The sequence below is a fragment of the Sus scrofa genome, chromosome 4 (assembly GCF_000003025.6).
Source record: "Sus scrofa isolate TJ Tabasco breed Duroc chromosome 4, Sscrofa11.1, whole genome shotgun sequence".
In the NCBI taxonomy this organism is placed as follows: domain Eukaryota; kingdom Metazoa; phylum Chordata; class Mammalia; order Artiodactyla; family Suidae; genus Sus; species Sus scrofa.
This window is the reverse complement of record NC_010446.5, coordinates 112,340,389-112,367,948: the sequence shown is the minus strand read 5'-3', so window position 1 is coordinate 112,367,948 and position 27,560 is coordinate 112,340,389. Positions and strand designations below refer to the sequence as shown.

The window sequence follows — 27,560 nt, the reverse complement described above, 5'->3', positions numbered from 1 at the left end:
TGTGGTGTAGGTCGCCAGCAGCTACAGTTCCAAATCAACCCCTAGCCTGGGAACATCCATACGTCGCATGTGTGGCCCTTTAAAAAAAAAAGAAAGAAACCAAAGAAACAAAAAAAAAAAAAAAAAGAGGGACACTTGGGATGCGCTATATCCTAATACAAAACCTAAGATGTGAAAGGGAATGTTTCCAGTCTCTAACCCTCCACATCAACTCCTCTGGGGCCTAAAAATATCACCTATATTGGATAATCTCTGAATACAGCAGAATCTCAAGCAGCCTGCATCATTTCAAAAACTTTTTTATATGAAATGTTCTGTCAATTTCTGCTGTATAGCAAAGTGACCCAGTTATACACTTATATACATTCTTTTTTTTTTTTTCACATTATCCTCCATCATGTTCCATCACAAGCGATCAGATATGGTTCCCTGTGCTATACAGCAGGATCTCATTGCTTATCCGCTCCAAATGCAAGCATTTAGTAGATACAGCCTCATCTTTGAATAGGAAGATCAACTGCTGCCCACTCTGAGCATAAGAACTAAGAGGGTTTCATTTGATCAGAAAATTAGAGTATCTCCCGTCAAAAATACTCTCACTCAGAAGGTCTCTACACTGGGACCTCACTGGGAATCCCATGGCTTGGAAGCCCTCAATTCTGGAGCAAATCCGAAGCCACTTTTGTGTGGAGCCTATAGAGCCAGGAGGGAAGAACACAGAGCCCCAGCACTCTAAAATATTGCCCCCCCAATCTGTGAGACACATCACTTTTCCCTATGCTCTCCACTATAGATAACAGACTCCCGACAGAGATAGAGGTAATAACTCCTGATGACATTTTTATCCACGTGCTTTTTTATTGAAGGCCCAGTGTGTTTTCTTAGTTTTTTAAAGTCATATGCATGTGTATAAATATATTTCCTTATTTTTCTATAAAACTTATGTTTTATCTGTAAGACATCTATCTTTTTCTCCTTATTGATCTTCACTATATTTTTGATAGAATTAGATTTTGAATGTCCCTTGAATTTCATTTCTGCCTTCCATGTACTTAGCCACTCTGTCCAACTTCATGCTTAATCATGATTCTCTTGATTCCCATTGTCCAGGTAATGAATAAAATTTTGATCCTTCTTTAAATTCTGATCCCTATGGAATAACACACAGTATTTTTAACTTCATGCTTAATCATGATTCTCTTGATTCCCATTGTCCAGGTAATGAATAAAATTTTGATCCTTCTTTAAATTCTGATCCCTATGGAATAACACACAGTATTTTTCTACATAGAGACTCTGAGCACTCAATAATTAACCTTAAGGAACTATGACTTCAAAAAAGATAATATAGGAGTTCCTGTCATGGCTCAGAGGTTAACGAATCCGACTAGGAACTGTGAGGTTGCAGGTTCGATCCCTGGCCTTGCTCAGTGGGTTAAGGATCCAGCCTTGCTGTGAGCTGTGGTGCAGGTCGCAGACACAGCTCAGATCCCGAGGTGCTGTGGCTTTGGCAGCTATAGCTCTAATTAGATCCCTAGCCTGGGAACCTCCATATGCTGCAGGAGTGGCCCTAGAAAAGGCAAAAAGACCAAAAAAAATTTTTTAATTAAAAAAAGATAATATAATTATTATCGACACCTCTGCTTACCAAACTGTTCTATGACCCTTAGAAAAATTCCATTGCCAAATAAGTTTGGAAAATGCTGTACATTATACTGACTTTTAGATATTCACATTACCTTATTAAAAACATTTGAGATGGAGTTCTCCTGTAGCACAGCAGTTTAAGGAACTTCCACATGCTGAAAATATGGCCAAAAAAAAAAGGAAAAGAAAATTTGAGAACCCTATGATAAAACAATCTATTTTATCTTGTGTTTCCCAAACTTAATTGTTCATGGAACACTTAATAACTTTCTATAAAACACTCTTTGGGGGACATGCTGCTCTAAATAATTTCTTCAGCCTGCTAATAGAAATGCCATGGAGACAAAGAAAGCCCAGCTATTTCAGCTGTATTCAGTCTTTTACTTTTCTCTTACCTACCTACACAGTCTAATATTCTTCAACGAAAGCAAATTAAATTGGTCTGACATTGACATTATTTGTTTGTTCAGAGACCCACCTTGAATTGTTACACAATATCCAGGGCTCCTCTGAGTGATGGAAAGTAATTTGATGATTGCTCTGTTATTGTTTCTGGTATTAAATTTGCATTGACCAACTTATATTTTCCCAGGTGTGCACGTGTGTGTGTGTCATTATCTAGACAATTTCCTGAGTGCTTTACATGCATTCGTTCATTTTTAACTCACAACAGTTTCATAAGGCAGATTCTCCTACTTTCATGTTACAGACATGAAATCTGGAGACTAAAAGGGGAGAGTATCATGTTTAAGGTTTAGATACCTAACCAGAGTGAGAGGGAAGATTTGAACCCAGGTGTGTCCTAACCCCGAGGACGGCACCCCTCACTGTGTGGGTTCTCAAGTTAAAGTTCAGTGACCTCCTCTGTCCTCTGCTGGGTCATGGACTCCCTTTTGATACCTGTTTGAACAACTCAGTCTTCTCTAAAGCTGCTCTCTCCTACTGTTCTTCTGAGACATTTGCTTGTTATTTCTTTGTCTTCAAAGACTCCCCTTCTACCCTTTCTTTAAATTTTCATGCCCCTCACCCCGCCTCTTCTCAGTCGACAGTTTTTCCCCTCGATATCCCCATCTATTGCTGTGGTTTTAGTTCTTAGTCATATTGGTTTAATACTAATGAACACATGATAGCCTGAATCTTTCTAATGAACCCAGACTAATTTTCTGACTGCCTGTGAACATCTGAAAGTCATCATCTTAGATGCTGAATTCATTCCTTTCCCCCAGATTACCTTTTTCTTCACTGTCTATTGAAATTCAGCTTCTCAATGTAAATGTCTCAGTACAGCCTACCTAGACTATCCCACGCAAAATCAGCTGCTCTTTTCTCTCTCGATTCTTGATAATGTGTGTACACTTACAATTGGTTGACTATAATCAAAATAATAATAATAATGGTAGCTAATATTTATTAAGCTCACCATAGCCTTTTATACTTTCTGAAGTGCTCTATGTACTTTCTTGCATTAAATCCTTATACTATTCCCATGAGTTGTGTTCTGTTTTTATCCCCACTTTACAGCTAAGAAAACATAGGCACATAAAGACCAATATGTAAGTTGCTGCAAGGCCCCACACTGACTATATGACAAAGTGAGTCTTAAACTCAGGTCTTTCTGACTTCAGGAGCTAAAGTATTCTCAATTTAAGAATGGGACCATATCCTATTCTTGACTCTCATGAATTTTTGTGTAAGGAATTATTTGGTGAATGAGTAAGTAAACCTAAGTAGCCCTGAAATGTACATGTGGGTACATTGGCCTCCCGTTGATCAGCCCACATCCCCTGGAATATGAGGCCTTCATTGTTCAGCAGCTCTAACATAAGGGCTTTCAATCTCCCACAAGAAAAGACCTGCTGAGATCTTGGAGAATAAGAGGAAAAAGACTCAGTCTTTTTCATGAGTGCTCATGACCCCATCCAGCCATCTGGAGATGGCATATTGGCTGGCTCATTTTTACCGGTCTCTTAGTGGCATCTTCCTCTCAGAGTTTTAAGTAAATGAACCGAGCTGTTGGGTAAATACATAACAAGATACCTACCAAGTTATTCATGTACAGCCTCTAGTCTACAGTCTCTTATCTGAAGCTTGTGAGACCAGATATGATTTGGAATTCAAAATTTTTAGAATTTTAAAGAGTAATATAGTACATGCACTATATTACAATAACACCCAAAGCAGAACATCAGGTAACACCTCTTAATCACACATCTTAATACTTTTGTAGCAAACCTATGATTAGTTTCTCTAAGGAGGATGGAGGGGAAGACCTCATACCCCTTCCTGTCAGGTATTATCACCATATTAGTTCAGTCACGTTATGTTGTGCTGCAGGTAAATTGGGGGGGGGGACTTTGAATTTTCAGAGTTTTGGGTTTTTGTTTTTTGTTCATTTGTTTGTTTGTTGCTTTTAAGGGCTGCTCCTGCAGCATAAGAAAGTTCCCAGGCTAGGGGTCAAATCAGAGCTGCAGCTGCAGCTCATGGCAATGCTGGATCCTTGACCCACTCAGTGAGGCCAGGGATCCAACCCATATCCTCATGTATACTAATTGGGTTCATTTCCTCTGTGCCATAATGGGAACTCCCTTCAGAGGTTTTTTTTGGGGGGGGGGGTTGTTTGTTTGTTTTTGAGGGTTAGAGATAAGAGATAGAATAGTTGTTAGAGGCCCAAGCTGGACGTCTGGATTCAAATCTCAGCCTCCTTCCCGATTGACCGCGATGATCTTAGGCAAGCTCTTTGTGTTTGAGTTTTTCCCCATCTGTAAAATAAACCTGAGTATTGATCTCATAGGGTGGTCACAAAAATTAAGTGAATTCATACACAGAAGACATTTAGAACAGTGGCAGGCACATAGTAAGCACTCAGTGATGGTAGTGGTTATAATCAGTATGATTTCACTGAAATCAAGACCACAGACCCATCCTGGCCTACGGAGCAATTTCTTCCTCTGGAGGCAGCAACTATGTGGGGAGATGACTTGTGTCTAAATGCCAGTTTTCTCATCCACAATATGAATTAACCATTGTGGTGGTGAGGGTATTTAATTCTTTATGATTTGTGTATTCTCTCCCCTGTACTTATGTCTCCTTGTAGAGCCAGATAATAATCAGAAGGTTACCTAGTGATCATGGGATCAAGAAATGCAAATGACTCAAATGCCAATAACGTCGGGCTGAAACATCTAGACACATCTATCCTACCCCAGGGTCAGCCTCCCAATGCCAACAGAACACTGAGGGTCCAAGAATTTACAGGTCACCCCTCCCTCTTCCCGAGACAGTGCTAGGCCAGCACTGCCACCACTACCTGAGGATGCTCTTCTTTGCAGGCTTTCATCTTCTAACTCACCTTCCAATCTTCAGATATGTTAATACACTAAATTAGGTCAATGCCACTTCTGTCAACTCTGTTGTAGACACTCAGGTCCCAGAGCTCTTCTGTTCTAAGATGACGTAGCTATCTCTGATTGGATCTTTTGTGTGTTGATTTCACAGTATAACTCTGTGAAGGCAATCTTCTTTCCTTCACTTTCAAGTTCTATCTACCTATCATCTATCCTTCCCAAATATTTTTGAGATTGTTTCAGACATAGATTTAAGATAATGAAGCTTAAATTTCAGAGTCCCTCACTAGAATCCTTCTAAATAAAAAAATTAATTCCATGTCTTCTTTTATACTTCAAAGTTAATATTCACAAAAAGAGCTCCCAGATTTGTATTTGCTTTAGACCCCACAAAATCTGCATTTCCCTCTGGAGAGCTTAGGAAAAAAAGGCAAATACAAATAAGAGCACACAGACAGGAGTTTGAAAGGAAGACTGGGACAAAGAATAGAAATAAAATAAGCCAAACATTAAATGAGTTTATCCAATTGAGCATCAAGCTCACCTCTGAGCCTCTGAGGTTCCTGGAAGGCAAAGTGGAGAGGGGCATATCTGCACACTGTAATTTTAGTTACCAGAATGGAGGAAATTTTCAAAGAGAACAAAAATGTTATTAGTACTGAACTCTGAGGAATGTCTCAATGGAACATGTTATAGGGGACAAAATCATACTGGAACCAGCAGTGGTTCTTTCCATTTCGATAGAAACCTTCTTGGAAACAAGTAATAAGTTTTTGCTCAAATATGCATTGAGCAACTCTCCTGTACCAGGCACTCTCTTGGGCAGATGATAGAGATACGGACGTGGCTCTTGTCCCCTCACAGGGCTCCGGCAAACACACTAACAATCCCACGGATAAGGTGACATATTGCTCACAAGAGCCTGTACAAAGAAGTGTTCAATCACAAAGGGCAGTGGCTTACTTACATCAGGGAGATGAAGGAAGGGAAGAAATAACTTCTGAGCTCACTTTTAAAGGTAAAAATATTCTTTACATAATAGTTGTCGCTTTATAGAGAGTGTGTAAAAAACTGCCCACTCTCTAGATTTGACTCATTTGACTCATTCCTGTGGCTTATAGATAACCATTGCCATTGCAAGATGGAACAGCATTCATTGGTTTATCCTGCAGACCCCAAAAAGGTCCACGAAATGCATCGGAGCCTTCCTTAGTTCCTTGTGCATTTGAAAGATTTTTTATGACTGACTCATTGCCTTTTCAATGGATATCACCAGCTTATTAAATTCTTTAGTTTTCTGTAGAGAATCAAAAGCACGATGTTTGAACATTACAATAGGAAACTTTGGGGTGGGAGGAAAGGAGCATTTGACAATGTACCAATAGACATCCCTTGGTGTTCAGGTATTTTCAACTTCAAAAATCTTTATTCCAATGAGCAGTTTAAAATATTTTTCCAAGCAGTTCCCATTTTATAGCAATGGAAGAGAAAGTGACTCACCTGGCAGCACCTCAACAATTTTTAAGCCTCAAAGTGAGGAAGAGCCTGCGTTTTAAGCCTCCAAATGTTAAGTAATAGAAAACATCTTCATGAGGAAAATAAGATCTCATAGTGGTCTTGCTTGGTGAGATTTGTATAGCTGCAGTGAACATTTCTCCCCTGCACTGGCATTCCCAAAGGTATGGAAACATTTCTGCATCTTTCTAAAGTATTCAGCTGCAGCAAGCACTGCATCAAACAGTCTTACAGTTTTGCTCGCCCATGTGTCTGGCCAAACACCTTGAGAATGTTGCCTTGCATTATGCATGGCCCTCTAACTCCATGCAAGTTTGAAAACACATGAAAAGTCTCTTCTTGCCATCCTAACTTTCATTCTCTTTGATGGATTACAAAGGCAAAGCAGTTCTTTGCAATGGAGCGGGATTTTTCAATCATGAGGAAATCTGGAGCTTCTGAAATTGATACTAAAATTATGATGCTACCATCATACCTCACTCAACAGGGGATTTGCAAAGGAAAAAAAAAAAAAGATTCAGAACCAAGTCACTGTCATACTGCGGCATACTGAAACACCAGGTCAGGAATTCAGCAGTCCTTTGCAGAAAACACATCCAGTTTGAAATCACATCCAGCTTTGTACAAAGTTAAAACATGGAAATGAAAATTTAGGTTTCCAGTTTTGGTTGATCAGTGATCAGTAATTGAGCTGAAGCAACGTAACCTCTGTGCATTTAAAATCAAGTGATTTTTAATGTATCTAATAACTAAAAATAAGATTTTGTTCCTTCCAGGGTTTTTAAAAATATCATGGTAAGCTTTAATTTCTCCTTCTTCCCTCCCTACTAAGAAATAGGAAAATAGCTCTTGCTTTTAAAGAATACAACACTAGAAAGAGCTAAGTTATAATGATTAGTTAAAATAAGCAGAGGGTAGTTGTTTAAAGATTAAATACTAAAATAGAAATTTAATGATTCGTACATTTACCACCTGTTAATACACTTTAGAAATGTGGAGAACAAGTCTGAACAGCTCATTAACAGCTATCATTTATTGACTGTGTACCATGTGTCAGACATTTTTATGGATTATCTCATTCAATTCTCACAGCAGCCTTGTGCAGTGGATATTATTAGGCCCTTCCAGGTGAAGGCTTAGAGAGGCTGGGAACTTGCCTGAAATCACCCAGCTAGTCAGTTGCAAAGCATGACTCTCACTCAGTTCTGTCTTATTCCTATCTCATGCTCTTACCCACACCAATATCTGAGTTTAGTGGAAATGATAAAAATCCCTGACTTTTGTAATAGTAATATCTACCATGGTATTAGTTATTTGATGAACCAACTAACCTAACCTAACCCTAACCCTATTAGTTAAAATAAGCAGAGGGTAGTTGTTTAAAGATTAAATACTAAAATAGAAATTTAATCATAGCAAAGGTAGTTGGTTACAGCACAATACTACCTGCTAAGCAATGCTTCAATAATATGTAATCCTTGCAACAACTCTAAGTGGAAAACTGAACCACAGACAACATAAGCAACTTGCCCCAAGGTCACAGAGTCAAAGAGTGTAAGAGCAAATCTTCAAACCAAGCCTGGCTCCCATTCCTCTAAGGTTGGCTAGGAGTTTTCATCTGAATACAGACTAAATTCATGTCCACAATTTATACCACATCCATTTGCATTCTGAAATGGTTCCACCACCTCAGCAGGGCTTGGAAATTAAAGTAGAAGCTGAAAAATTGATGAAGCTCATGGTCAGTGTGAACAACCTAATACATTCTGGACTTATTCTGCTTAGTTTCTATTGCAGAGTTTAATCCCCACTTCTGACAAGTGAAAGAGGACTAAAAATGATGGCCATGTGTAGTTAATCAAATAAAATGCCAAATGACTTTCAGCAGCTAGCACATGCATCTCAACACATTTAAATAGGTCTTTTGCATATGTGGATATATTTGCTCAGGCCCATATAATGTATACTTGGTGTTCTGTGCCCAGAACATAAGCCTAGCTTAATATTTGCATACGAATGTTCATTAACCTTACAGGTAAGCACAAAATATTTGATATCATGAGGGTGTATTGAACAAGCCTTTAAAGTTTGAATATTAATTTCCCAACTCTGGTGAGTTCAAGGAGTTCAAGAATAAAAGTAAAATTATTTCAATGATGACTATGTATTTTGGGGAGTTTTTTGTGCTAATTTTTTGTTTTTTTGTTTTTTTAGGGCCGCACCTGTTCCATATGTAGGTTCCCAGGCTAGGGGTCGAATCAGAGCTCTAGCTGCCGGCCTGCACCACAGCCACAGTAACACCAGAGCCAAGCTACATCTGTGACCTACACGACGGCTCATGGCAATGCTGGATCCTTAACCCACTGAGCAAGGCCAGGGATAGAACCTGCATCCTCATGGATACTAGTTAGATTTGTTTCAGCTGAGCCATGGCAGGAACTCCTGTGCTAATTTTTTAATGATCTGCATGTTCTCATGTGTTAAGTTTCTGAGATTTTTATGCTGTGTTAAAGATGTCATATACTAATGTCTAACTGCTCTCTTTATTGTTTTCTTTCTCTCCAGGTATCCCCAGTATTTCCAGTATTGGTAGTAAGTAAAAAAACAAATCACCATACCAAGTCTAGGCTAGCTTTGCTTTGTTGTTCAGCATCTCAGATCTATTTTCCCAGTGTCCATTTCTGATATAAGAGCGTACTTCCTTTGTGAATTGAGTTGTGTTTGTTCTCTGCACAGATAAAATAGTTATGTATGTATAACTCCTCTGTGGATATGGCAGTACCACAGCTTTTCTGACCACTTTTGATCAATGAAGTCTACCTTTACAGGGGTGCAATTACTTAGGTAGCCATTGCTCATTTAGCAAAAATATAAACAGTCTGATTTATCCATAAATAGTAAGCAACAAAAAAAATTGAACTCTCTCCCTAGGACTGGGTATGGATTTCTATAATAATTTAGAAAAGCAGAGAATGAATGCTTTAGGCGTATTCTTTCAAAGAAATCACCACGAAACCAGAGGCAGGGAATTTTATTAATGCATTAAACTTTAGCCTTTGTGAAGGCCTGAAAGAGGTAGGTTTGTGATAATTAGTCTTTCTGGAGGAATAGGGGAAAAATAATCATTATGTCCAATTCTCCCCTAAAATACAGTGATCCATGTTTTCCTGACTCCTTAGGTTCAAGTTTGATAAAGAAGGAGCATTAAAAATACATGCAAGATTTAGGAGTAAGCCTACTAGAAATTCCTGCAAAAAAATCTTTTAGTAGAAATATCAGCAATTGAAAAGAGAAATCTCTCTTCAACCCTCTGTGGAATATTTCTCTAGTATCATTGAAAAGAGCATTCTACCAGCTGTCATGGGAGAACCAGACTGTAGCTCCCTCTTTATATATAAAACAATGACACCCCAACACCAAGCCTGAAATGCTCACTAAGGAATATGCCCTGTAACTTTTCAGAGCGGAATCTCACATATTTTCATATATTTGTTCCCATTTTCTCTGGTGGCTAAAACCTTTGACCAACCACTAAGTAACTGATTTGAAGTGAAGTACTGAGGAAGCCAAGATTTTGAACTGTAAGTGAAGGAAGCATTTTCACTGGGCTCTCACCCCTCCTGGTCCTCGTCGTCCAGTCTGGGCCTCTGAGGGTGATGGAAGTGTAAACAGTAGCAGCTGAAGCCTTCCAAGGCCCAACACCCACCTAAAAAGCCATAACCCCATAATTAAGATAAAACAACACCCTGCTGCTTATAAATGCACAGCCAGGCCTTCCATTTATAACTCAACCTGGTTTACCTAAACTCGTGAATAGGCTCACACACAGATTTGTTAAGCACTAGACGTGTTAAGTGCCTTGAAAATCGGCCGCTTTGTACACAGAGATAGAACTCGTGCTCACATTCATGTACATATCAACCTAATGCTATAGCCACCTCTTTGTGATCCTGTCGAAATCTCATCAGGACTACAAAGTTGCAAATGAAACCCTTAAACTCTAATAGTCTAACTTTTCGGCTGTGGTATCTCCTTTCGCGTTTTCCTGTGTAAATACCCCACAGTGTGCTTCTTTCAGGCCTTGACAATTGCATTTATACATGCATTTCAGAGCAAAAGGAAACCAAGTAGAGACATAATTGAGGCTGCTCTGGCGATCTGGCCTGTCAAAAGTTTCAGAAATGGATGGGTGGAAAGTAGTTCTTTGGTGCTGGGGCATGTTTCTGTTCAGAGTGTCGGTCGTGTGTTGCATGGAATCTCTGACTGTACTGCTCACTCGACATCTCATCCGGCCCCCTCCACCCCATGCTCCATCTCTGAGCATCAGCAGATGTTGACCTTTTGTACACTGAATTGGGAGATTCCAGTGTTGTTTTGCCTTGTTTTATTTTGAAATCAGTGGTGACCTGAAAGGATGCTTTGTTGTGCCTTTGGAAAATGTATTAACCTTCATTATCAGGGAACTAGGAAAATTTAACTCCTTAACACCTAACTGAAACCCTCTAACAAAGTGATAGCGTGTCCCTCTGCCTTCATTATGCCTCTGGCTGTTCTGGGTGGAGTGCAATGGATGTTTCTTCAGATTTCTCCAGCAAACAGGATATAAGCGCTGCCCAGGGTCACCCAACATCACACACAACTAGCTCGCTTATTGCCTAGCTTTAAGGTCAAGAGATTTACGATAAAACCATCAAACACGACTGTATCTTCTAGGCTGCTTGAGTGGCATTTACACATTCCTTCTTTGAGGACTCATAAAGTGCTCGCTATGTGCACTGGTGGATTCCTTTACTCTCCAAAGGGCAAGAATTCATGCATAGATGACTCACTGCCTATTCTAGAGGGCACAGGATTGGGGTTTCCATGTACAAGTCAGAGAAGAGAGAGCTGCTTGGATTTTTGACTAAGTTTGGGTCTTTGCCAGGGCTTTTCTCTTTATCCCAAGGAAGGAATCAATGAACATAATTCCACCAAGTATATAGAAAGATGCCATTTGAATAGATGTAACACCCATGAGACTCCTATCATCAAAGAGTAGTTCAAGGAAAACGAATGATGCATATTACCGACATAAATTATTGATGTACGGAACCATAAGTTCACATACGTATGCTAAGCGTTAGTCACATACAAAGTGACTAAAGATGTGGGGGGGCCTAATAGATTTCAGTATAGATTTCAAACTGTCAGCACCTCTACTAAGGTTCAAATACATGGACAGAATGGTCATCCTTTCCGATCATCTGCTAAAAATATTTTTGAAACAAATTTCCATTAAGGTCATTTGTACCTGCTGTTGTCTATCTGTTAGGAAATAAGTTTTCCAATCATCCCAAAGGTACTTGATTTAAAAACTTGGTCATTTTGATGTGCTTTGGCCATGGCTTAAAATATATTGGTGATATCCTCAGCAATTAATGAATCCCAAAATAGATCTGTAGCCATTTGAGCCCATGAGCTCTGTTTTTTCCTTTACCTGATGCAGTAGTAATTCATTCAGGTTTCATTGTTATATAAAATGTACAGTGCACTTATAAGTAAACACAATTTTATCCAAGTGAACATTTGTTGATGCTAATTATCCAAATTAATATTTGGTTTGGTGGGGGTGTTTTTGCTAAAGTGATAAAATAATCATTCTAACTTATATTATCTGATCCTTAGTCTTTAAAAGCAAGTGATTTCACTAATTATGTTAAACAGTATATTATTTAAAAAACATAATTAGAACAAGAGTTGGCCTAATGTGCAAATAGCTTTGTGTGAGTGGTTATCACTTAAAAAAACAAATAATAGAAGCTCAAGTTTAAAAAGTCAGAGGTTGCAGTTACACTATCCACTGAAAACTCGCATCAGGAAGCGCCATTTAAAAAACCTGGCATTTTTTCATGTAAACAAAAACCTTTCTTAGACTAGAAACCGGAAAAAAAAAGACAGATGTCAGCATTTTATGAACCCTAGTGTACATTATTTCCTTAAATTACCTTCACGTGATTGACGTCATGGTTTACAAAGTGTAGAATATTGATGGAGGCGTTTGGCTGCCCCCTCCTCTTCAATCTGTTCAATTTGAAACAACAGTTCACCTAAGGGAAATATGCCATTTTCCTGCTTTCTCTTAAAATGAGCATTGCCTTCATCCCAGAGTTAAAAATTCATCTCTAATTTGATGTAATTGGCAGGACTATTAAACAAGGGAAGTGCTACCTGCAGGGATCCATCAGCCTGTTGAGAAAGCTCAGAGATGCTTTCATACTTGAAAACATTTGATGCCAGTTGGAGACCTTGTAAAAGTTGTTTTCCATACAGCATCCAGATATTTCTGTTCGGTACTGATTTACTGTAGAAACCTGGATCGTGAGGAAAATAACAAGGTTAATCACTTCCCCACTCAAGGGTTATCAGTAATCTTGTTCATGCTATTCAGAGAGCTGCAGTGTTTGTTTGTTTTTTCCCCTTTGCTTTAATACTTCTAAATCCCCCAAATAAAAGTTTCATTTGAATTGCCCTTTAGCTAATTAGGTTTTGTATAATGAAGGGAAAAATTATCATTTAGTGTAGCTATATGGCAAATTGCATGGTGTGTTACATTAATTTTGATCTGTTTGCTGATGTTCTAGAAGGAAAGCTGAGGTCCCAGGTGAAGTGCCTTTGGGACTTCGTTATATCATGTACCCAGTCTCCTCATCACAGATCCATTTCATATTTGTGTAAATAGCATTTCATATTCATGAAACCTTTGTGGTTATCCTAAAATTGAATGAACATTAGGGCATAGCTGCTTCTTTAATCCCAAAGAATAAATTAAATATTCCAGTGAAGGAGGAAGAAGTATTCCCCACCTTAAAGAAAAAAAAAAAAGAAAGAAAGAAAAGAAAAGAAAAGAAATCCAAGGGATTTAGCAGTCTTTAGCAAACGACAATGCCCACCTTGAGCAAATTTGACTTTTTTCATGTATTAACCTTTTCTCAGGTGACTTTAGCATGTCAAGCCACTTTTTAAGTGTGAGCTATCTATACCTTTGCTGTTATCTCTGTGTGGGGGCATCTGGAAATTCCTAGCTCAAACAAAGATTTGCCAACATCTCTGAAAGATCCTATGATGAACTTCAAACATGTAACTGTGAACTAAGAGTGAGGGTATCACCAAGGTCTTCTTGGAATATCAGTAGGGAGCTAGCCAGCCACCTGCTCCGCTTTCTGGGAAGAGTTAGACAGAGCATCCGCTTGGAACCGGAGGGAGATGTCTCCGCATGTCTACAGAATTCCTTTTTACAAACGGTGAATCTGAGGTTCAGAATGTCTGAGTAACTTCCCAAATGCAGTGCGGCCAGGAAGGTGTGTCTGACTCCAAAAGCTACACTCCTGATGTTATACCCAAGTGGATGAGATTAGAAGGAAAAATTCTAGATTTATTGACTCCCACCCTAGATTCATTCCAATCAGAGACATTCTACTTTAGACCTGTTGATCCCTGAATTGTCCCATTTCTGGTCAGGGAAGTTTAGTGTCCTGGGAAAAAACAGAAGTTCATTTTCTGGTACTCCACTGTGTAGTCAACAGAAGCTGCATCAAGACATGCCCTTCCTCTACCAGCATCAGTAATAAACATTCTCAATAAGCTGAGGATGAAAGGAATGTAAAAATGTTACCTATGTTATAGAACATGGGGAGGTTCATGAAATTAGCTATGCAAATTGCAAAACATGTTTTTAAAAATCCCATTTTTTTTTCTTTACTGACATAGTCACTTACAGCAAAATAAAATTCTGTATGCCATCTCAAGGACAGACTTACCACTATTACATTAGATTTTGTCGTCCCCACTGATTTAATGATGCTGTGGTTCTGAGACTAGGCAGCTCACTATAAAGATGATAAGATTACCTGCAAGGCCCTCGTGGTTTCCTGAAGAGCTTTAGGGCTTTCTATAGATTCCTTTCTAAACATCAGGGATGTTGTTCCCAAACTCCCTGAGGAACAAGAGCAGTAACTGTACAAATCCAAAGGGGGGACCTACCTTGTGACTTTGTCTCCATCTGATGTTTTCTTCAAACACCCTGGAAGAAGGATGTTTAATGAAGGCTCACGAACATCCTCTCAGCAGTGGCCTTTTATATCTGTGGTGACACCATGTTTATCATCATATTTTAGAACCAGAAAATTATGTAAAAATAAGTGTTTTTAGGAAACTTAAAGAGCATTCATCGAACATCATCATTTGTACCAACAAGGCAACTAAAGCTCAATTGAATTGTCTAAGTCACCTGGATAGTGGCCAAGGCAGAACTCCAGCTCACTGTCCAATTTCCAAACTAAAACTCTTTAGAATTCATTCACCTCGTTTAATTAAATGACCAGGATATGAAATACTACAAAGTAGACTCTTCCAGGAAAAAAGACATGGGAAACCTTAGTTACAATTTACTCTGCTTTTAAAGGGTATCCACAAAGTGAGTTGAAAGCTGCCTGTGATTTTTGCTATGTGAATGCATATAAGATAGACGACAATATCCTAAAATCCTACCTGTAGAGCTCTCTATATCACACTCTCTCCTTTTTTTTTTTTTTTTTTTTTCTGCTGCACCCATGGCATGTGAAAGTTCCTGGGCCAGAGGTCAAACCCGTGCCACAGCAGAGACCCAAGCTGCTGCGGTGACAGCGCCAGATCCTTAACCTGCTGCACCATCAAGAAATCTCCTACAGCTTTCTTGGTTAAATAAAGTATTTTTAGCCTTCTGCTTCAGGCTTGCTTTTTAGCCTTCTGCTTCAGGCTTGCTTTTCAGTTTGATTCACCAGGGCGTCAGCAATAGATGGTCAAGTTTGGCAATTCTAACAGTTCTCTTCAACTGACACGCAAAAAGTTTTCCTTGCGGCACAGAGGAGATAAACTTTCTTCCAAAGTCTCATTTTTATAACTAGAATCTTAGTTTTTCTGATTTATGAAAATGAATTTCAAGTGCCACAACCAAATTGTCACATAGCAGTTTTCTGAGTCTCTCCTTAATTAAAAAAAAAGGATCAAGATACATACATGACTCAGTCGAAACTGATATGCTTCTAAGCGGAACAAAACTTGAAAATTAATATTTTATATTCAAGTATTAAAAATCAAATCCTTCCCACAGTATTTCAAACTAATTCATATTGCCTTCTGAACTATAGTATTAAGCCTATATGTAAGCCTAGATAGTATTAAGCCTATTGATGTAAACCCTCAAACTAGATTATTCCCTAAAGTAAGTTGTATCTTACATGAGCTTTTTTACATATCAGAATCACTTTCTTTATTAACAATTAAGATTGCAGAAAATAAGGGGAGCACATTACTTCAACTTCAATTCAGTAAGAACTATTTACACTACAATAATCTTCTTTTTTATTACAACCACAAATAGAATAATAAGAATTAACATTTCTTGAATGGTCACTACAATGACAAGCAAATATTAATTCATTCAGTCTTGACAACAGCCAGCAGGTAGTGTCATCACCCCATTTCTCTTTTTCTTTTTTTTTTTTTTTTTTTTTTTTTGCCTTTTTAGGGCCACACCCCGGGCATATGGCATTTCCCAAGCAAGGGGTTAAATCAGAGCTGTAGCCACTGGCCTGCGCCAGAGCCACAGCAACACAGGATCCGAGCCACGTCTGTGACCTACAGCACAGCTCACGGCAATGCTGGATCCTTAACCCACTGAGCGGGGCCAGGGATTGAACCCACATGGATACCAGTTGGATTCGTTTCAAATGAGCCACCATGGGAACTCCCCACACCATTTTTCATGTAAGAAATCTTAGACACAGAGAAGTTAAGGAACTTGTCCAAGAGGTAAAACTGAGATTTGAATTCAGCTCAAGCTCTATCCACATGTACTGTACCTTAAAGAAAATTTCCCTAAATAGGCATTTCCTAGTGTTCCCATAGACATAATTTGAAAGTTTATCGATGACAATGGAATAATAGCATCTGATGGGCATTTCAGATATTTTGTTCCTTTTTAAAGGGGACAGTTGTGAAGTAGGTAATCTTGGTATCCATATTTCTCAAGCCAAAGTCTTTGGAGACCATCAAGGTGAAAGATGTGTGGGGCCAGGATCCTTGAGAAGCAGGGATTTCTATAAAAGGCTGTTCTTGAAGGACTGGCCATCTAACAGTAATGTGAAATCTTTTCTAAATAAATAATTTCTAGAAATCACATTTTTTCCTAAAGTGATCATCCAGTTCAGGTAGGTCTGTTCTGTTAATTCAGTGTCTCTCCATCAGCAAAGTGCTCATGTGGAAAGGAAGGCAGCAATCAATAACCTGTATATTTTGACTACTTGTCACCAAATATTTATTTATTTAGTGACACCTGGATACAGGCGTAGGAAATTATTACATTCTTTTTCCATTTATAAATTTTGGCAGATACAGCAATATCAGTATTTTCTTTGCTTTTATGTGTGTGTGACACACACACCCAGCCACAGTAGATCAGCTTTTCTAGCAAATATTTAAAAGACAAAGTTATAGTGAAAGTTCCATGTCTTACAAGACTGTTATTTGCTATAATATGATTATGGAAGAAACAGTCTGATAATACCTGTTTACAGTAGCCTAGCCACTTGATATCAATTACTCAGTTATTAGATATTTACGGAGGCCTTCTGGAAGGCTTTGCCCTTCCTCAAAGAAATCCAATCTAATTACAGAGATGAGAAATGGACTTAAATTTTCAACTAGAAATATTAAAACTTATGCTTATCCACATATTGATGAGAAATCAGGATCATAGAAACTAATATACTGAAGGAGTTCAGAGGTGAGAACTCTTCTTGTAGACTTGGCTGGTCCCAGGAAGCACACATGAGTTGTGGTGTTGAGTTGCTCTCAGTGAAAGGTAGATTTAAGTCATGAAATGACTGCATTAATAGTTATGGCCTATGTAGCTTAACAAAAATAGTTTTGAAGCATCCAGTCCTAAGCCTGGCTGTTCTCCTGACTTTCCAGAGTCTTTTTTTTTTTTTTTTAATACTAGTGAATCTAAGAAATAGCATCAATTCTTAAATTAACAATTCTTATACTTATATCCGGATTGGAGCCAGTAAATTTAGAAACATATTTTGAGTTAAAAAATGACATGAAAACATATATATATACCCATACATATAAACCTTAAATATGATCAGCTGCACCTTGGACTATTCTCCTTAAGCCAGAACCACCAGTAATCCTTCTCTTTCTTTCTCTGAGAAATTGCATCAAAATAGGAAATAAATCCACTTCTTTGCAGAGATAATGGCTCACACTTAAAACATACCCTAAAGAATCTCTCCTGAAGACTAATGCAACCAGCTCATATCTGTAAATATAAATTGCAGAGAACGGAATCCTCAGTGAGAAATCGTTTCCTTCGCGTTATCTTCTAGTTTCAGGCACCAGCTTTATGTAACGATTTGAATTGCCCGAGTCCCCATTTGGTTATTTGTACGAACACTCTACTTTATTGCAAAAGTTAATGTATATAGCTTTGTTAGGGAACGGGCTATATATTTAATGTCCATTCAATGTTTTGGGAATCATCAATTGCTTGCTCTTGTTTGGTGTGGGAGTCATGTTTTGTTAAGTGCATCACAGCCAAGTTAAAAAGCAGATGTGTGGTTTGTGTCTTTGTCCATATAATTTTCTGTTTAGACCAAATGACATTATAGCTGAAAATAACATACCCTGATTTTTCCTGATGCATGCAGATCCTCCAAAGTTTAATAGGATATGGCCGAATATTTCTTCCCTTGAGGTTTCTAACCCCAAACAAGGTAGGAGCATGTAAAATTCCCGCTGACGTAAAATCCCACATTTAGGGAGAAAATCCCGTATTCTGTTTTTTAGCACTAAATAAGAGCATTGTCATAAAGCCATGTCTTTGAAAGGATCATGATTCAAAAATTTTTTTTTCTAATGTGAGGAATGTCCCAGAAATATTGTAGTGAAAGATGTAGGAAGAATTAGATGCCATAGAAGTTATAAGCACTTTATCAAATTTACGCTAAATGTCAGTGAGTCCCAGGAGAAACCTAGGGTTCAGTTGCCATCACAGCGTGGAATATAACTAATACGTCTTAAAAACTTGTGAGTGTCACAGTTGTCCTTCCACCTTGTCTCCCTTTTGCTTTGCTTAAGTAAACTGGTACACTGGTTATATTGAGGGTCAGGGAAATACATAAAGGCAGTATTGCAAACCCCCCCCCACATTTTTTTTAAACTGTTACTCTGTATTGACAGACAGAAATTTGGATATGTCTCCCTCTCTCTCTCTTTTTCTCTTCTACATTACAGTATGTTTTCTCTGTTGAGGCTTACCCTTTTTTAATCCTTTGTGAATTAACAATAATGTCTTCCAGGAATAAGAATAACTTGTTTTCTCTCTGTCCTTAGAGCAGCAATTATTTTCTGACTTCTAACATCATAAATAAATAAATAAATACATAAATACATAAATAAATGAATGAATGAAACTGACAGCAGTGTGATTACACAGGAAGAAATAGAACCTTTAAAAACTGGGCAATAAAATTCATAAGATGCAGTATAATATTAAAATTACATTAACATTTAGCCTATAGATATACATCGACATGTATAAATAGTTTATATTAATAGAAAATTGTCGTCTTTTGTGTTCTTCCTTCTCAGAAAAAAAAAAAGGCACATCTTTGGCTTCCACCTTTCTTCGTTACATACAGGATGTTCCTTTTAAGCTCTAATGAATACAGATGGAGGAGGAAATGAGCAAAAGAAGGAACCAGGAAATAGCTGCTAAGCAAAACAAAATATATTAGCAATTTGTTGAGAAGTCAAATTGAAGGGCTGCATTTTCAGTCCTTGATCAGAGTGATGAAATCAAGACTGTCCTAGATACATATATTACTAGCAAATAGAATTATCTTAATCATCTGCTCCAAATGAATTTTTTCAAGTTTCTGCATACATATGTGGAAGAAATACAGAGACAGATCAAGCTCACCCCATTAGTATAATTCTGTGAGGATTGGGGGGAGGTTTAGTGGCTTTGTTCCTTGGCAAGTTCAGTGAGAGCATCTTCAGTGAAATGTCACTTGGTATTTCCCATTGAATTTCATATCTCAACAAATTATACAAGACAGGATCTAAGACTTAACACTTCTCCACAGTAAGTTTTGTGCTGAACAAGATTATGCATTGTTCAAAACCTGAAACAGACCCATTTAATTATTTTGCTATGTTTTCTGTGAATGTCACAGAACTCACAGCTTTCAGGAATCTTTAGTTAATGCTGTTTGCACATTTTTAGAATGTGGATAATAAATTCAAATAAATTTATTTGAGAAGCAGCATAGTTGAGTAAAGTGCTTGTGCTTGAACTTGAAATTTTAACTAAAGGTGCACTTTCTAGCAGAGATCAGTTCCGTGCAGATACAATTTATCTGGTCAACATCTGCAAAGAACATCAGGCTCGATGCTGTTTTTGCTGTTTTCACAAGCAACTCTTCATGAATAAGTGGAAAAGAAAGGCAGGCAAACTTAAACAAGAAATTCCTGCCATTAACAAACAAATATTATGATGGTAATAAATGTTGACAAAAAGACTTCTTTTTTGAAAGGTAGGCAGATTCGAGGTGACTCTTGAGACTGAGTCCAGATTCCACTGAAGGGTTGACTGTTGTGACTATGTTCTGTGATGTCTAATCAACACAACAAAAATAGTCTGGTTTATGTGTAGATGAGCTTATGGTTACGCAGAAGGACAGATATGGTGAATTGAAGCAATGACATTGCTAATTAACTCAACAACTCTTTTAAGAGAGGGACAATAGGGGATCCTAATATCCATATTGTTATTGGAATAACCTCTGCGTAACTGGATTCTTATCTTAGATGATAATTCTTTTTGCCTCTGAAAATAAAGCTTCTAAACTTTATTACTGACAAGGTTAAATCATTTTCTGCCAAATACAAGACTTCCTTTGTAATTGAAACAAACTCCCAGAAACAACAGATACAAACAGTCTCTTCATGTAGGGCTCCTTTTCAAGTGGGTTGATAATAAGTTATTACAATTTGAACGTTTCAGTATTGTTTCTAATGTGCTGTTCATTCTTTTAAACCTATCCAGTTGCTCCCAAATTAGCTTTGTCAACAGTTTCTTCTGTTCAAGTTGCAAACCACAAGAGAGGTAGGAATTCTTGGATTCATACAGTGATTTCATGGTGTTATGTGTTGTGAAACATTGCACTGTATGAATCTGGAATATCTGTGAAGTGTACCCATCAGCTTATTGGTGAGGCATGTTGACTGATATCAATGCATCAAACGCTAGTGAGAATGTCATCTGTAAGAGGAAAAAAAAGTCACAAGTTTGACTGCTGCAATATTTGTTTTCTGAAAGGTTAATATGTGTACGAGCATTATAACACTTTAAGGTTCCTGTTGAGAACATGAATGTTAGAATATTAACATTGTTACTCATTTGCATTGAAAATTAGGAAACTCACTTACAGTGAGTTTCGAGGATGCTTTTCATGAGAACAGAATGGCAGGTTCATGTATGGTGCCCATTTGACTTTTTGGCAAATGAAATACTTTGGAATTTCTACATCTAAACATTGTTTGAAATGAATTTGAACAAATACCAGTGAAGATGAATACTGGGTTAAGCATTGATTATGACTCCAAAATAATAGTTACATTACTTTCTTTAAATGGTAGTGAGAAGAACCTCATCTGTGACTCATGAATGGCCCATTCCAGCTAGCATCTGTCATTTACAGACTGAAGATTTTTCAGGAAACATAAAAACTCCTGTTTTTATTTTACCATTTCCCTTTAAATGTCCTATGTGACAGGTGTGTCTTGTTTTCCACCCTTGACTGTTGGATATATGTCATATTTTTTGTTTTATTTTTAATTTTGTTTTTCATGAAACTCCTCTTACAAAGAAATGTATTTATTAATAGATGAATTTGGTTTGACACACTTGGAGAAAATGACCTGAATAGCTTCCCTATTCCTTATTGAAGAGTCAAATCCTTATCCAGATTTTAATCCGTGTGAATTAGTCCCTTTATGGCATATAGAGAAAAGGAGGAAGCTGATCAGAAGATGTGAAAGGGACACCCATAGTGTTTAAACTGTGTCTTAAACTTCCCTCACAATATGCTCATACATATTAAACACTGATAGTGTTCTTTTCAGGGGAATCTAGATGGATTTGAAGTTTGGGGAACTAAGTTCTTTAGGAACAGCACAGCCACAGGTTCACAGGGTATCAAGCCTATTTGGGCAGGTGTGCAATCAATAAGGCAGTTATTAAAGCCATAGTAAGGATGTCATTCTTTATCTCTGATATACGAACCTACACAAAGAAACCAATGAGGTAAGGGAGAAAGGAAGCATTAGGGGTCTTTATAACGCCCATCTCTTTTCTGTCCCCTGGAACACCGGATGTACAAGAAGCCTCTTGACCTGAAATTTGGCCCTGCATCATTGATCTCTAGTTGCCTGGGGTCACAGCAGTGATGAGATCCAAACACATCTCTAGAAGCAAGAAGAAGCCAGCTAATGAAATGGGTTTATCATAGACTAATCCATATCACTCTCAAATAATGTATATGGAAGAGCTTCAAAAGCTACATAACATTGCAAGACAGGGTTAGGGATGAGTTAAGAACCAGAAAAATGCTTCAACCACTTCATTCCCACCCCTGCGGGAGGCTGCTAGAGGCTTGGTGACTCTGCTGATGTAGGGAAGGGAAAATACTTTTTAAGAATTCTAATTCCTTCATCTTCTGTCTATCTAAAGTCTTTTTTCCCAAATGCTTTTTTTCTTTAAGTGGCTAGAATGAATTTTCACCAGCTCTGACTTTGAATAAACTTTCCTCATTTGGCCCCCAAATAAATAAATAAAACTCCTGTGCCACATCCAGAGTACTTTATCTTACATTCCCTAATGTATCTTATGTTGTGGTACCTAGGTAACATAATAAAGGCATTAGAGACAACACTGGGAACAGTAAAGAAGACACCAAGAAGACATTAAACTTCTTCATATTCTTAATCTTCTTTGCCTTTCATTCCCTTTCTCTCCAACCTCTTATTTTTCCATAACTCCTATCTGTGCAGGCCTTCCTCAGCCAGTCTCAGAAAGAGCCTTTAAACCTTAGAAGAGGTTTAGGTCGAGACTACTTTGCACTCTCCTTCTTCTAGAATATTCCTGGCTTTTATTGCTCTTAACTAGCCAATTCCTAAGTACCATTTTATCATAACTGTTTTATATGACATCATATATGTTCGATGGGGGATTTTGCTCCCTCAGGGGACTTTTGGTTGTCACCGCTTGGGGGTTGCCACTGTCTCTAGTAGGTAGAGGCCAAGGGTGCTTCTAAATATCCTACTACATACAGGAAAACAAAAATTATTTGGCCCAAGATGTCAGTAGTGCTGAGGTTGAAAAACTGCACTAGACTTTTCAGAACTAGATCTCATTCACATTGTCCTCTGGTTTAAGATGGTTTTCAGCAAATACCTGTTGCCAACGCATGCCATGCCACACCATGAAAATGTCTTTTGGAGGATCCTGTTTGTTAGCTTGTTTACCCAACAGTAATTAAAACTTGTCTGAAAATAGGAGTTCCCTTTGTGCAGCAGAAACGAATCCGATTAGAATCCATGAGGACGTGGGTTCGATCCCTGGCCTCGTTCAGTGGGTTAAGGAGCCGGTGTTGCTGTGAGCTGTGGTGTAGGTCACATTCATGTGGCAGCTGCAGCTCCATCTCGACCCCTAGCCTGGGACCTTCCATATGCTGTGGGTGTGGCCCTAAAAAGCAAAAAGAAGGAAAAAAATTTGTCTGAAAATAAAATGTAGTCTACATTGTGATTTGAGTTTGAAAGACTATATAAAAAAACCATAGTATTTTCAGAAATCCCTTTTTTCCTACCTAAACAAATCTACATAGGCATATAGTCAACTCTCAGCTAAAATATTCACTAACTCAGTTATTTCTTGATGTATGGCTGTTGTTTTTCTTAACTCTTTAATATATAGGATATAGCTAGACTCTCATATGGAATTTGAATGGTGGAGGAATAAATTTAAACGTAACTTTCCTCCGTGTCTTTCTCTGTTTCCCAAAGTTAGATGCTTCAGGATCATCACTGATTCATTGACTCATTGATTCATTCATCTGACAACATATTTTGAGTGCTTAGTATTTGCCAGGCAATGTTTTGAGTTCTGTTTACGTCTGTGAGCAAAATGGATACAGTCGGTAAGCACATTTATATTGAAAGTGTAGAGGAGAAATTTTTTAAAATATACCTTTCAGGAGTTCCCATCGTGGCGAGTGGTTAACGAATCCGACTGGGAACCATGAGGTTGTGGGTTCAATCCCTGGCCTTGCTCAGTGGGTTAACGATCCAGCATTGCCATGAGCTGTGGTGTAGGTTGCAGACACAGCTTGGATCCCGCGTTGCTGTGGCTCTGGCATAGGCCGGTGGCGACAGCTCCGATTAGACCCTCAGCCTGGGAACCTCCATGTGCCGAGGAAGCGGCCCTAGAAAAGGCAAAAAGACAAAAAAAAAAAAAAAAAAATCTTTCAGATAGATACTCTAAGTTCTGCAAAAATATTAAACAGGATTAGGAAATGAGGGGAGGATTAATGTGTTTGGGACAGTTTCTTCAGATAGAGTAGTTACAGAACTTTCTTCAGATAGAGTAGTTACAGAACTTTCTTTGATCAGGGCCCTAAAGGCAAAGCTAGGAAGCAAGTCGTAGGGAAGTCTGGGCGAGGAGGAGACCCAGCGATGTGCTGGGTGTGTTTGCAGAGCAACATGGAGGCATCGAACCGTGAGTGAGGAGCACAGTGATAGCAAGGAGCCCCTGGGAGGCCAGAGGCCAGATCAACTGGGAATGAATGAACTCGAACTCTGGCTTTTACTTTGAATGAGGCGGGATGCCATTAGGATTATAGGCAAAGGGATGCCATGACCTAGTTTAAATTTTGAAAGAATCGCTCTGATTGCTGTGCGGAGGAGACTATCACAAGGACAGAAGCCAGGAAAGCATTTTGAGAACAGCAGTAATCCAGGTGCCTTTAGCTACGGATAAGATGGTGAGATGCAGTGAGATTTAGAACGTATCTTAAAAGCATAGTCAAGATGATCGGCTGGTCGATTGGTTTGTCCAGAGTGAAAAAAGAGGTGTCAGGAACAACTCCAGGAATTCTGAGCTAAGCAGTTGGAGGAATGGAGTTGTCATTTACTGTTGTTTCCCAAAATAAGACTGGCTGCCCATGCAAAGTAGCAGGTTTGGGAAGGTAACCTATGAGCTCAGTTTGGAGTACGTTAAAGTTGAGATATGTAATAAATGTCCAAGTGGAGACATTAGAAAGGCAGTTGAACACTTCCGTCTGGATGAAGTCTCACTAACTGGGGAGTTGGTCCAGGCTGGAAATAACGGTTTAGGAAAGGTCCACATATCGATGGCTTTTAGTCAGGAGGCTGGGGAACACAAACAAACAAACAACAACAACAACAACCAAATGAAAAAGGCCCTGGCTCTGAGTGAGCCTAAAGAGCAAAGAGACATTTGAGAGGATAGGGCAAAGAAGCAGAAGAGAGAACAAATCAATGATCAGTGGGGAAGGAGGTGAACCGAGAGTGATGGCCCAAAAGCCCCTGTTTAAAGAAGGATTGCCAGAAAGCCCCGAAGGCCCTGTTGAAGTTTATGGTCGTGAGCTTAAAGTGAGACTTGTTTCAAAATAGTTGGAGAAAAACTCCAGCCACATTTAGCTGCTGGGATGCAGGCAGAGAGAAGTGGAGAGTTGGATTTAACCAAGATCACATTTTCCCAGGAGACTGTAATTGGGGGTGTGGGGGTAGAAGGCAAAGGAGATGAGAGTATATAAACGGGAGTGATTATAAGGCTGGATCGTGGACTGTATGCTTTGTAAAAAGGGAATGGACGAAATGGTAGATCAGCAAATTAGAGGATCAAAGAATTATTGAACTACTCCTATCATCCCTTTAGGATCCTAATTTGATAGTGCAGCTCTAACTGTATCATTAATGATGCTTCATGGATTCTGTGTCTGTGTAGAAAGGCTAGTTCCTAAAGAGGGAGAAATTAACAGAAAACTGAAAAATAATACAGCAGCCTAATAATTACATTTGAGATGTCTTGCTTTTATACAGTGCTCTCATGTTTTTCAGATCACTTCCAAAGCTCTTTCTCTCATATTACATTCTCAAATATACCACAGCCAGAAAAGACAACTTTATCAAAGTCTCAGAAGAGTCTTAGAAGTCTAAGAAAAAAAAAAATCAAATTACTATTAGCTTCTTTCTTAGATTATAAGACATTTTAGATAGCCACTTATCTTCTGAAACAACTGTATAATATTGTGTGTTTAGCTCTGTATGGTTGTATATGTAATTATTTATAGAATTTATATTATTTAACTCTATCCAAGATTAAGTGATTTTCAAAGAAGTCCCAGAAACCAGTAGTTAATATCGCAGAAATGCATATCATTCATTAAATTCAAAGAATAGTAGGTGACAGTGTCTGTGGAGATTCATGGGCTGGGTCTTTTTCATGGATAATGCTTTGTCAGATGAAGCCCAGCTTTGTAGTGTTGGCTGCTAGGCAGATCTTACAGAGTTCTTCAAATATCTTCAAAGGACCCATGTCAGGAAACTTCTTTAGGCCTGTTTTCTTTCGCATTCCCCAACATCATATCTTTGCCCACTCTCGTCCCTTCACTGGTAATGCTTATTCTAGCCTTTTCGTTGTTATCGTTGTTGTGAAATAAACCTTACCTGCCCTCATGGATGATTCAGTGTTAAGCTAGTTTTTTCCTAATTCTCCTCAAGTTAAATGAATTTCTCCTTATGTCACTTTTTGTTACTGTTTGTTTTTTCTTTCTTTTTTTTTTTTAAAGCACATCCCCTGTTTCTCTAGTTATCTGAGAACAAGCCTCGTAACAACAAGGACTTCTATGCAGTTCCAAAAAGTTCCCAGAATAAATTGATGCACATAAAATATTCTTTTGGAAAAAAAAAAAAGCTGGATTAACTATATTAGGTACACCAAGGACCAATAGAGGATGGGGTTGTGTGGAGAATAGGAACCACTTAGGAGCCTCTTCCAGAGAAGGAGAGCTTGAGGGTAGAGCCATGCATGCCCACTTCTAAGGAATTTTCCAGGAAGCTCTGAAGAAGTCCTTGGGAAGCAATTAGATTTGGGACTTGAGTCTCCTCCTCGCAGCTACTACTCTGGGATGGTTCCAGGTCAGAAAGATTCTCCCTTTTCCAAACCCTCAACTAAGGAAGGTTCCAGAGCTTTTCTAGGGAGTCAGAAATGCCAGCTTAGATAAGGTTAAACTCAGAGAGATATAATGTATTGGGGTGAAATGCTTGTTTTCTAAGAGAATTTAATTTGGTGATAGGTAATTGTATTATTTTTGTTATTATTAAGTTGGCATGTCTTAACTACTGAATTTTGCAGGATAGTCTTACCCTGTCTCCCATGTGGCCTCCTCCCAGAACTCTCCTTAGTGACTCTCCTTAGGCTTCCTGGTGGGTTAAAATAAAAGCCAGACATTAATGAGAAGGATATTTTTATACAAACAAGGTTTTAGTTTTATAATTGACCCTCCTTATAAATGTGAGCTATGCCTACCCTAATATTTTGAGAAGACGAAATAGATTCCCTACTAGTTCTCACACTTATTTTCTGTATGATTTAATAATTACTGCACCAATGGGGGCTGTGTTTTTACCACCTCTTTTTAAAAGGGGGAGTTCCTTGGCGGCTCAGTAGATTAAGGATCTGACAGTTTTCACTGCTGTGGTGCAGGTTCAACTCCTAGCAGGTGTAGCAACAAAAAAGGAAGGCAGGAAGGAGGGAGGGAAACAGAGACAGAGAGAAAGAAGGAAGGAAGGAAGGAAGGAAAGAAAGAAAGAAAGAAAGAAAGAAAGAGAGAGAGAGAGAAAGAAGGAAGGAGAGAAAGGAAGGAAGAAAGAAAGAGAGAAAGAGAA

General features: G+C 38.4%; 1 protein-coding gene across 10 annotated transcripts in view; it reads left to right on the top strand.

Moving 5' to 3' along the window:
* NTNG1 (netrin G1) overlaps window positions 1–27,560 on the top strand; it is a 334,884-nt gene that overhangs the window by 247,834 nt on the left and 59,490 nt on the right. For 6 of the 10 annotated variants that reach the window (XM_021090114.1, XM_021090111.1, XM_021090119.1 and 3 more), the window contains exon 5: window positions 9,072–9,098. In XM_021090114.1, the coding sequence (XP_020945773.1) occupies window positions 9,072–9,098 (27 nt within the window). Of the gene's footprint in view, window positions 1–9,071; window positions 9,099–18,235; window positions 18,302–20,637; window positions 20,698–27,560 lie in introns of all 10 variants that reach the window. The other 4 variants (XM_021090115.1, XM_021090116.1, XM_021090117.1 and 1 more) reach the window with 2 other exon arrangements.